Raw genomic sequence first — 12,787 nt, forward strand, 5'->3', positions numbered from 1 at the left:
GCTCCGGCAGGGAGTGGTGATCCCTGCTGTAGTCTTTCACCACTCTTTCTTCTGTTGACCTGCTCGCTTAGCCAGCGGGGTGGCGTCATTCGAAGGCTAAAACAATGCGAACGCATTGTGGCCAGCGATGTGTAACAACATCTGATGGTCTGGTCGATCACGTGATATATATATGCATTGTATATAATAAATAGTTTCTAAGCATCCATGACTTCTTACACTGTTATTTCTCTCTTATTTCAGAATATCATATGACATTGGTATTGGAGAATTATTTTACATCGGTATTTACCATCTTTTAAAAGACTAACAGGAAATACAATACAGAAGAAGGAATAAATCAATGGTTAATTACAGTGAAATAATATCTTCTGAAGTAAGAATTATAGAAACATAACATTTGTCTACTTCGCTATCTGGAGCAACTGATTTTTGCATTCCAATTAAACTTGGATGACAGCAGAGCTTATACCTATTTCTTTACTACCCACAAGGGGCTAAACACAGAGAAGACAGACAAACAGATTAAGTCGATTATATCGACCCCAGTGCGTAACTAGTACTTATTTAACCTACCCCGAAAAGATGAAAGGCAAAGTTGACCTCGGCGGAATTTGAACTCAGAACGTAATGGCAGACGAAATACCTATTTCTTTACTACCCACAAGGGGCTAAACACAGAGAAGACAGACAAACAGATTAAGTCGATTATATCGACCCCAGTGCGTAACTAGTACTTATTTAACAGACCCCGAAAGGATGAAAGGCAAAGTCGACCTCGGCGGAATTTGAACTCAGAACGTAGCGGCAGACGAAATACTGCTAAGCATTTCGCCCGGTGTGCTAACGATTCTACCAGCTCGCCGCAGAGCTTATACCATCAGATACCAACTGTGTTCAGTAACCAATGGAAACATAGCAGTTCAAAATATAATATATAAACAAAAAGAAGAGAAGCATTTGCATATTTTAAAGCAAGAAGGAAAATGGAAAATGAATTATGTGAGAACCAGATTCAATGTAAGACTCAACCTGAAGGCATTGGCTTTAGCGATGGTATAAAGAAAGAGGATGGGAAAGCATCACATCAGTATGATATCTGTGGTAAATCATTCTCTGAAGAAGGTTACCCAACAAATTACAAATATATTCATACGAGAGAGAAGCCGTATCATTGTGTTATCTGTGGTAAAACTTTTTTTGGAAGCAGTGGCTTAACTATCCACATGCAGGTTCATACGGGAGAGAAACCATATCACTGTGATATCTGTGGTAAATCATTCTCTCAAAATGCTCACTTGACTAAACACAAACACATTCACACGAGGGAGAAGTCGTATAACTGCGGCATCTGCGCTAAATCTTTCTCTGGAAGTAGTGACTTGACCAAACACATACGCATTCACACAGGAGAGAAACCATATTGCTGCACTGTCTGTGGGGAATCATTCTCTCAAAGCAGCAACTTAGCTCGACACTATTATACTCATACAGGAGAGAAGGCATATCACTGTGATATCTGTAACAAGTCATTCTCTCGAAATACTGACTTGGCTACACATAAACGTATTCATACGGGATTGAAGCCATATCGATGTGATATCTGTGACAAATCATTCTCTCTGAATCACCACTTGACTACTCACAAATATATCCACACAGGAGAGAAACCACATACATGCGATATCTGTGGTAAATCATTTTCGATATCAAGTAACTTAACTAAACACAAACGTATTCACACAGGAGAGAAACCATATCAGTGTGATCTTTGTAGTAAATCATTCTCTCAAAAAAGTCACTTAACCAGACATATATGTATTCATGCGACAGTGTAGTGGTTTCACTGTTTATTCATCATCATCATCATCGTTTAACGTCCGCTTTCCATGCTAGCATGGGTTGGACGGTTCAACTGGGGTCTGGCAAGCCCGAAGGCTGCACCAGGCCAGTCAGATCTGACAGTGTTTCTACAGCTGGATGCCCTTCCTAACGCCAACCACTCCAAGAGTGTAGTGGGTGATTTTATGTGCCACCGACACAGGTGCCAGACGAGGGTTGAAAAATATACAAAAACAAGCATACTAGTTAATTCTCCTCTTTTTCGCCAGAGCCCTGTCTGCAAGGTTGTGGCCCTACCAGGAACTGAAGTTCCCGACGGCATAGCTCTGACACTACCGTTGCCAGCGTCCCCACCACGGTGAGGAAGGGATGGACTAATGTTATCATGGGGCAGATGGAGTTTACTCAAAGCAAATTTTCTATGACTGGATACCTTTTCTGTTGCCAACCCTCGCCAATTTCCAAAGCAAAGTAATATTTCCCCATGGTCAGACATGTCTTCATAAGATATTGGAAATGAACAACACTGCTTGTGTGACAGTGACACTCATTTACGACTATCACTTGATGTTGAAACAAGAAGACACAAACAAATACACATGAACACATACATACACACACACACACATATATATATATATATACACATACACAATGAGCTTCTTTCAGTTTCCATCTCCCAAATCTACTTATGGCTTTGGTCAGCCCAGGGCTACTGTACAAAACACTTGTCCAAGGTGCCTTTCAGTGGGATTGAACCCAGAGCCATGCCTGATGAATATTGATGCTTTCCCTTGAGTAATCTTATAACTTATGAACAAGCATCAGATGTTCTCCACATTTGTACATTCCTGCTTCGGGGTATGCATGATACTTCAAAATCGCCAGAACAAGGGTTCGGTTCCCTTCTGGGTTGTGTGTTGCGTTCTTGGGTAAAACACTTAATTTCAAGTTGCTTTAGTGTTGCATCAACTCGCAATACCAGAGGGCGCACACTCTCCTACCCTGATGTAATCTCCAGGGATACAGGCATCCAGCAACAGGACCTCCGTAATGCTATGATGGACCGTGAAGTCTGGCGTAACATAGTAAATTCTATCATCTCGACCACGGTCAAACAATGATGATGATGATATATATACATACATACATATCATCTCTTGTGAAAGGTAAGAGAGTCCAGTTTGCTGGACATTGTTGTAGAGCTGAAAAAGAGATAATTTCTACTCTTCTCCTCTGGAAGCCATCTACTCGCAGTACCAGAGGGTGCACACTCTCCTACCCTGATGTAATCTCCAGGGATACAGGCATCCAGCAACAGGACCTCCGTAATGCTATGATGGACCGTGAAGTCTGGCGTAACATAGTAAATTCTATCGTCTCGACCACGGTCAAACAATGATGATGATGATATATACATACATACATATCATCTCTTGTGAAAGGTAAGAGAGTCCAGTTTGCTGGACATTGTTGTAGAGCTGAAAAAGAGATAATTTCTACTCTTCTCCTCTGGAAGCCATCTACTCGCAGTACCAGAGGGTGCACACTCTCCTACCCTGATGTATCTCCAGGGATACAGGCATCCAGCAACAGGACCTCCGTAATGCTATGATGGACCGTGAAGTCTGGCGTAACATAGTAAATTCCATTGTCTCGACCACGGTCGAACAATGATGATGATTGTTATTATTATTATTATTATTATTATGTGTCATCTCTTGTGAAAGGTAGGAGAGTCCAGTTTGCTGGACATTGTTGTAGAGCTGAAAAAGAAGTAATTTCTCCTCTTCTCCTCTGGAAGCCATCTACTCGCAATACCAGAGGGCGCACACTCTCCTACCCTGATGTAATCTCCAGGGATACAGGCATCCAGCAACAGGACCTCCGTAATGCTATGATGGACTGTGAAGTCTGGCGTAACATAGTAAATTCCATTGTCTCGACCACGGTCGAACAATGATGATGATTGTTATTATTATTATTATTATTATTATGTGTCATCTCTTGTGAAAGGTAGGAGAGTCCAGTTTGCTGGACATTGTTGTAGAGCTGAAAAAGAAGTAATTTCTCCTCTTCTCCTCTGGAAGCCATCTACTCGCAATACCAGAGGGCGCACACTCTCCTACCCTGATGTAATCTCCAGGGATACAGGCATCCAGCAACAGGACCTCCGTAATGCTATGATAGACCGTGAAGTCTGGCGTAGCATGGTAAATTCCATTGCCACGACCACGGTCGAACAATGATGATGTTTGTTATTATTATTATTATTATGTGTCATCTCTTGTGAAAGGTAGGAGAGTCCAGTTTGCTGGACATTGTTGCAGAGCTGAAAAAGAAGTAATTTCTACTCTTCTCCTCTGGAAGCCATCTACTCGCAATACCAGAGGGCGCACACTCTCCTACCCTGATGTAATCTCCAAGGATACAGGCATCCAGCAACAGGACCTCCGTAATGCTATGATAGACCGTGAAGTCTGGCGTAGCATGGTAAATTCCATTGTCTCGACCACGGTCGAACAATGATGATGATGAGTGTTGCATCCATCATTTGTTGGTGATTCCCTACTAATCCTGGCAGGTGAGCACTCAGGCAAACAGCCCTCCAACCCATGGGCCTGTTTGGGTAGTCATTGCTGGTGAGCATTTTGCAAGGCTGGAGTAAATCCTACCTTAACCCCTTTCAGTCACCTTTTACAACACACAGAGGAAACGATATGTCTATTCTTTGATATGCTGGACCCCAGACAACACAATGACTTCAACAAATAACCCTTTCTACTAATAAATAAATAAATTTATTTATCCAATTTACATTGTATATTTTTTTTATTGATTACTCTCTTTACTCTTTTACTTGTTTCAGTCATCTGACTGCGGCCATGCTGGAGCACTGCCTTTAGTCGATCAAATCGACCCCAGGACTTATTCTTTGTGAGCCTAGTACTTATTTTATCAGTCTCTCTTTTGCCGAGCCGCTAAGTTACGGGGACGTAAACACATCAGCATCTGTTGTCAAGCGATGTTGGGGGGACAAACAGACACACATGCATATATATATATATATATACATATATACGATGGGCTTCTTTCAGTTTCTGTCTACCAAATCCACTCACAAGGCTTTGGTCGGCCCAAGGCTATAGTAGAAGACACTTACCCAAGGTGCCACGCAGTGGGACTGAACCCGGAACCATGTGGTTCATATGCAAGCTACTTACCACACAGCCACTCCTGCGCCTATATATATACATATATATATACGACGGGCTTCTTTCAGTTTCCGTCTACCAAATCAACTCACAAGGCTTTGGTCGGCCCGAGGCTATAGTAGAAGACACTTACCCAAGGTGCTACGCTGTGGGACTGAACCTGGAACCATGTGGTTGGTAAGCAAGCTACTTACCACACAGCCACTCCTACGCCTATTACAGTAAGTCTTTTCAAAAATATCAGATTAATTTCTTTGGCAGCTTTGCTGATTGGGGCAAGTTGATAGGGAAGCATCAGATGTGGTATGCAAGAGACGTTTGTGTTGGTATGGTCATGTACTATGGATGGATGAGGAGATCTGTGTGAAGAAGTGCCACTCCCAAACAGTGGAAGGAATCTGGGGTAGAAGAAGACCCAGGAAGACATGGGATGCGGTGGTGAAGCATGACCTTCGAACGTTGGGCCTCACGGAGGCAATGTCAGAAGACCGAGACCTCTGGAGATATGCTGTGATTGAGAAGACCCGGCAAACAAAGTGAGTTCACAGCTGTAACTTACACCAGTTTGGCATAACCAGCCCACTCAAAAGTACCTTGGATCGTAGGGTGACCTGCCGTGCTTGAGGAGACCTATTGAGTCAAGTACATCAAAACCAAAATCAAATGGAGATTCCTTTTGATTTTGGTTTTGATGTACTTGACTTGGTAATTTCAACCAATCAATGACATGTAATCAGCTGAATAAAATTACTGCTGTTGTTTGTCAACAACAACTATCGGCGGTGTATTTTTCGTTTGTCACTGTTATTTACGACATCATTTGTACGTTTGTACGGGTTTTAGCTTTAAGGTTTTAGGGTTAGGGTTATAATGTGGAGGCGCAATGGCCCAGTGGTTAGGGCAGCGGACTCGCGGTCATAGGATCGCGGTTTCAATTCCCTGACCGGGCGTTGTGAGTGTTTATTGAGCGAAAACACCTAAAGCTCCACGAGGCTCCGGCAGGGGATGGTGGTGATCCCTACTGTACTCTTTCACCACAACTTTCTCTCACTCTTACTTCCTGTTTCTGTTGTACCTGTATTTCAAAGGGCAGGCCTTGTCACTCTCTGTGTCACGCTGAATATCCCTGAGAACTACGTTAAGTGTACACGTGTCTGTGGAGTGCTCAGCCACTTGCACGTTAATTTCACGAGCAGGCTGTTCCGTTGATTCGGATCAACCGGAACCCTTGTCGTCGTAACCGACGGAGTGCTTCCATTCCAGGGTTATAATGTGTGTGTTGAGGAAAGTTACAACAATAATCCTTAGCAAGTAGAATGTGATGCAGGTTCGATTTTTGGATGAACCCCTTTACAATGATAATAATAATAATAATAATAATAATAACGAGAGTCTAATATTTATGAAAATATTTATTTGACATAATGAAAGAAGGCAAAAGATTGACGTCCTGGAATAATTCCAAAAACCATCAACGAATTTTCTGAAACATCAAAACCAAGAACTTCAAAGACTTCATTATCATCCCATCTCAGGAGTAAATAGTTTTGAATATTTTCCGGTTTCAGGACTTCAATTTTTCAGATGTTTGCTGTTCAACATGCCCAGGTATTTGGTAAATACAGTTTGCTGTATCTATTATATAAACATATTCACCAATTGTATGTAGATGAGGTGTTTGAATACAGAATTCCCCAACACAAAATTTGTCTTTTATTCTTATCCTCCTCACCAAAGACTTTTCCCTGAACCATTCCACAAAACAGAGATCATCAGCCCACTCTCCGTCCTCGTCCTCCTTCTTCCCCTCCCTCCTCACAACTACAACATCACCAAAAGATGTGACTCCCACATCATCCACAAGCGCTTCTCCCTTCAACTTTTTATATCTTGCCATCTTCCCATGACACACTTCATCTTTACATTTCCCATCTTTGATATCAACTACATCGACATAATAAGAGCCGTAGGCATCATTGTCATTGCAAAGGAAACAAAACTTCTCGTTGTACCATTTTTTTCTGTAGTTATTGTTTCTCTCGTCTTCAGTTAAGTCACTGATATAATGACCACCACACACGAGTTGATTGTCGTTGTATTTATAAATCGTGCTGTAGTATTTCTCAGTTTTGATGGTATTTAAACAACACAGATCTCTATTGAAGACCATCATTTCTTTACCAAAGACAACTATGAATCGTTCATCTGTCCACCGACATATACCTAGTGGTTGTTGTTCTAGTTGTTTATGTTGAAGTATGTCGCCTGTTGTTGTTGTTGTTCTGATTAATGTGACACTTTCTCGAAACATCAACACACTCACATTCTCATCTAACTTAATTAGTTTACTGTTCATGTCCCTGATGTCCCTAAAATCATAATCAACAGGTTCCTCGAATGCAGGAATGGAAAGAGGGACCATTGCTGTCCTATATGGAAGTCTCCTCACGGATATTTCATCAGTTCCTAACATACTCTCCGCTATGTAATTACCACATCTCACCTTTAATCTGCCTTTACCTATTATTTCACCTGATTTACCTCTTCTTCCTCCATCTCCATCTCTTCCTCTGTATTCCAATTTATTAATTAATTCATTACTGAATATTTCCTTGTTCGTTTCAGATGTAATGGAAGGGAAATGAAGACCAGAATCAAGATTTAATGATGACACAGATTCCAGAATGTTCACTTGGTCCCCATCAATCTTTATGCAATGACATTCAATCAATTCAATAAGTACACACCAGTAAATATTTCCCACTTTTCTCCATATTACACCATAAGGGATGAGACTTGGCCAAACTTTAGATTTCTGCAAATCTTCTCCATTCAGTTGAAATATTTCTTTTCTTTTAGGAACCGTGGCCATTATGTGTGAGTCTTGTGTAAAACACACACCACCAACTAAACTTGCAACATTTCTGTGACATAGCAACTGGCCGTCTTCATCGAATATTTTAACATTTCCATTATTGGCTTTTTCACACACAACTGTCTTTCCTTCCTCAGAGACATCAAAATCTTTTACTTGAACAGGACATTCATCTGTTTGTAAACGAGCAACCTGGAAGCTGTCTCGATTCACCATAAACAACCCTTCAACATACAATTCATTCCTTCTTCTCCCTTTGGGGCTTCCAACAAACCTTGTTCCTTTACAGTTTATACTGAAAAATTCTACTTTATCTTTATAAATTCTTTTATTTAAAAATATTCTTTTGTATTCCCCATTCTGGGTCAAACACAAAATTTTTTCATAAGATGAATCGAAATGTTTACACCACTCACCCTGAATGTACAAAAAACTTTCATCAATTGTTATCCTATCATGTTGCCAATTAGTTTTCATGTAGTGTCTAACTGAATGTAAATACTGACCATCACTGTTGAAAAAAATTATGAATCTTCCATTGAGGACAGTGATGATATTGCCAGCAGTAACATTAATATCCTGGATGTCATTAATATAATTTCCATATTCTCTTCTCGTTAATAATGTTTCAGGTATGTCTATTTGTTTTGTGTCATTCACAGTCGACTGTATTTCATCAATATCAATGAAATACAAATAACATTCATGTTTCCATTTACTACTACAAACCAGTTGATTGTTTAATAAAGAAGCAATACATTCATATTCATTTCTTGTTTGGTAAATTACAAATGAAAATGGAAATTCTACTTTTAATATTAGCAGTTGGAATTTTCTACCAAATGAATACCCAATTGTAATAACCAGTTTTTCTGACTGCCATCGACACATTTTTATAGTGTAAGAATCTTTGATTTTAATAGAATCCAAAAGTTCACCGTCAAATGTGAATATCTTAATGTTTCCATTATTCTCGTCACATCCCACAATCAGGTTATTTTCAGTAATAACCAAGGAAGCAATCCTCAATGGTCGTTTGTCTCCAAAACCTTGAGAGACATGAATATGTCTGGCTTTATCAGAAACTGTCAGATCCTGTAGATATAAAGTAGAAGACAACATTTCACTGACAGAAATGTTTCTAGAAAATACATCTACCAGGTCGATATTAATATTAAGTTGATTATTTGTAACGAGATCATTAACCAACAAATTATGATCATTTATAGCAAACATACGGCTGTTGTCTATCAAATAAATGAACATTTTATCAATGGATCCACCATAGAGATTGTAGGGGCGTATCACTTGAGACAGTAAATCACTGGGGACCATCTCAATACTACAAAGATGACCATCGCCATGACCACCACCACCTATTTTAGTGTTATACTTAAAAGCTTTTTCCCTAGTAACAATTAATAGCTTTAGCGTTTCTTTTTCTATTTCTAATGATTTCACTACAAAAGGAATATCAATTCTATGAATTACTTCAACTTGATTATATTTTTTAATGGCTAAAATACCTAAATGAGATGGTTTATCACAATAACAAACAATTTGACCTTCACCCAGCTTACACACCCGTACATAAGGCTGTCTTAATAGCACAGTTCTAACTGTTTTTGATAGGTTTCCGATAACCCTTAATTGTTTCTCTAGGGGTAATGTGACACCTATATGATTACAATCCCATCGACATATATCTGTGGCTATAGATGGCAGAGATAATCTGGACACAATGTCTCCTTCATTAGAAATGTATAACAAGCAATCGTGGTTGATGTCGGACACCACTAACTGTCCATTTGCCAGATGACGTATTTTGGCAATGAGAAGTTTGTCGTTCTCCTTTTCTTTGAGTCGTAGATTTAGATTTCTGATGTAAGGATTTTTCGTGTATAAATAACAGCCAGACGACCGGTCATGATTCTTGTAAATAAGAACCCTGTTGAGTTGAGTGTCCGGGACATAAAGAGTTCCTTGGAAAACAGCAATGTGAGGGTGAACAGTGAAAGGTAATTCCCACTGCCATTTAATTTCTCCATATATGTCGTAACATATCAGAATAGAGTGTCTCTTGAACAGAACATAAAAATAGATATTATCAGAGTAGATGTGATGAGGAAAGCCATAGAATGGAATGTATTTTTCAAAAAGTTCTTCACCTGATGTGGAATAAAATACCATTTTATTTTCGCTTCCATCTACAACTACAAAATTAATTGGAGTTGCAGCAATGCTGACATTATGATGTCCCAGAGAAATTATTTCTGCAATGTCAACTTTATCTTCGTTGATCAATAGGATATGGACCTCGCTTTTGTTTTCAGTGGTGGTCACAGCTAGACACTTATTTGATACAATATGACATATTTTCATGTAACCAGTTTGCACCTTTATTAAAGGGCCTTTTCTTAGTTCAGGACAGGTGATATACTGAAATCCTTTCATTTCACAATAAAATACCAGGAATCTGTTTGCATTTATTCTACAACTGAAAGAAGGAACCTCAAGGAAAACTGAATTATTTTGGCTAATTATTTCCCCGTTATCAGTGAATAATTTAGCTTTCTTGTTTTTGTAAATTATTAATATAGAAGATGTAGACATAGGTAGAATATTTGTAATGTTGTAGCAATCCTCAATATCAATATAGTCTTTTAAACTGGGGGTATGTAGCTGGTAGTCGTATGACAGTTTGAGCCAAAAATCTTGATTTGTTTCAATGGCATGTGGTTTGCCACAATAATCTGTTACCAAAATGGTATCTTTACCAACAGAAATAGAGCAGCATTTCCTGCCAATGTCCCTCTTTGTCACACTACCTTTAGCTGAAATCTTATAGATAATTTGTCCCTGGAGGACATAGAAATATCTTTGGTACAATGAGATTTTAGTTGGGAGGTGCAGAGAATGGGTCTCTACCTCCCATAACTGTTGGCCATCCAGTTTGTAACAGATTACTCTGTTAATACTGGAAAATGACATTAAAAGTATATTCTGGACCCCTACAGCAATATCTGTAGGTCTTTCTCTGGTAAGGAATTCATATCCAATTCTATTATCCTCCCAATCAATTTGGTAAATAGTCTTACCAAACATTTCTACACCTATAAGTGTAGAATGTTCCAAGTAAGCAACCATATATAACCCCAACTGTATCCTTTTGATCTTGAAGGTTTTGGGGCTGATTAAAAGAATCATGTTTTTGAAGGGGAGGGTTGCTAGAACCATGTCTTCACCGATTCTGGTGAAATCGGTGACAGAAGATGGACAATGGACATCATTTCTGTTACCGCCTTTTGTCATACAACATATTGTCATACAGTGGTGGGAATATGTTATCACACCCCACTGTATGACAATAATATTGGATAACATTGTGCTTTTCTCAAATTCTTCTCCAGATTCATCAATTTTTGCTTCTCTGGTCACAATTGGGCAAAGAGGCCGGAATTTTGTTATTATTTTTGGTGGATCAATGGTTTTGTTTTTGTCTTGTAGAATATTTCTTTGTAGATAGTGCTCCAGGAACAATTCTAATTTTCCAAAAATAATATATTCTTGATTGTAATTGTTTTCTTTAAGGTCTTCTGTTAAAATTTCTATTCTCTGTGTAAAATCTTTTAGAAACATATTTTCATCCATTCCGATACTTTTTAAAAAAGTACATATTTCTTTCCGAGAATTTATCAACAAATTCATTTTGTCCTCATAGGCATTGAATCTTGTATAAAATATGTGTTTGTCCAAAATATTTCGTCTTCCCATTATTTCCCAGTTTTTAGGGTCTCCTTTATGTTTTTTTCGTTTTGTTGTTGGCTGAGATGAAGCTTGTTTCTCGGACATTTCTCTCCTCGAACCATCGTCTCTCTCATATTTACACCTTTGATAGTCAACTCTTTCTTCATCACTTTTTGTTGTTGAGTCCCTTAAAGCTCTTTTCCGAAAGGCAAGTTTTCTTAAAGTATTTCCCGTGTCATCTTCCATTGTGAATCTATAATGAAATAAAAGGAAAACATTTAGCTTTGTAAAGATATCATAATTTCAGGAAGATGATGTTTACTTCATCATCATCATCATTTAGCGTCCGCTTTCCATGCTAGCATGGGTTGGACGGTTCAACTGGGGTCTGTGAAGCCGGAAGGCCGCATCAGGCCCAGTCTGATCTGGCAGTGTTTCTACGGCTGAATGCCCTTCCTAACACCAACCACTCCATGAGTGTAGTGGGTGCTTTTTACGTGCCACCCACACAGGTGCCAGACGGAGCTGGCAAACGGCCATGAACGGATGGTGCTTTTATGTGCCACCGGCACGGAGGCCAGGCGAGGCTGGCAAACGGCCATGAACGGATGGTGCTTTTACGTGCCACCGGCACGGGGGCCAGGCGAGGCTGGCAACGGACACGAACGGATGGTGCTTTTACGTGCCACTGGCACGGGGGCCAGGCGAGGCTGGCAACGGACACGAACGGATGGTGCTTTTACGTGCCACCGGCACAGGGCCAGGCGGGGCTGGCAAACGGCCATGAACGGATGGTGCTTTTACGTGCCACTGGCACGGCTGGCAACAGACACGAACGGATGGTGCTTTTACGTGCTACCGGCACGAAGGCCAGGCGAGGCTGGCAATGGACACGAGTGGATGGTGCTTTTACGGATGGTATTTTAGGGAAATAATGGGAAAACAAAGTACTTTGGACAAAGCACATATTTTATACAAGATTCGAGGCATTTGAAGACAAAATGAATTTGTTGATAAATTCTCGAGAAGAAATGTGTACTTGTTTAAAAAGTATAGGAATGGATGAAAATATTTTTCAAAAAGATTTTACACAGAGAATAGAAATTTT

At 39.8% G+C, this 12,787-nt stretch overlaps 1 protein-coding gene across 1 annotated transcript; it reads left to right on the forward strand.

The window, feature by feature from the left end:
* The first annotated feature begins 747 nt into the window (after nt 1-747).
* LOC115226401 (zinc finger protein 239-like) lies at nt 748-1,971 on the forward strand. Its single transcript, XM_036515461.1, has 2 exons — nt 748-1,651; nt 1,736-1,971. Exons 1-2 carry the CDS (start codon nt 987-989, stop codon nt 1,836-1,838), a joined length of 768 nt encoding a protein of 255 aa, XP_036371354.1. The 5' UTR covers nt 748-986; the 3' UTR covers nt 1,839-1,971.
* Nucleotides 1,972-12,787: the final 10,816 nt, after the last annotated feature.

The sequence above is a fragment of the Octopus sinensis genome, linkage group LG30 (assembly GCF_006345805.1).
Source record: "Octopus sinensis linkage group LG30, ASM634580v1, whole genome shotgun sequence".
NCBI classification, from domain to species: Eukaryota; Metazoa; Mollusca; class Cephalopoda; order Octopoda; family Octopodidae; genus Octopus; species Octopus sinensis.

Excerpts from the sequence above, each read along its gene's own strand:
- LOC115226401 (XM_036515461.1), top strand. The coding sequence starts at position 987 with ATGGAAAATGAATTATGTGAGAACCAGATTCAATGTAAGACTCAACCT. Across the intron at positions 1,652-1,735 it reads CACTTGACTACTCACAAATA|TATTCACACAGGAGAGAAAC; the intron begins TATCCACACAGG and ends TAAACACAAACG.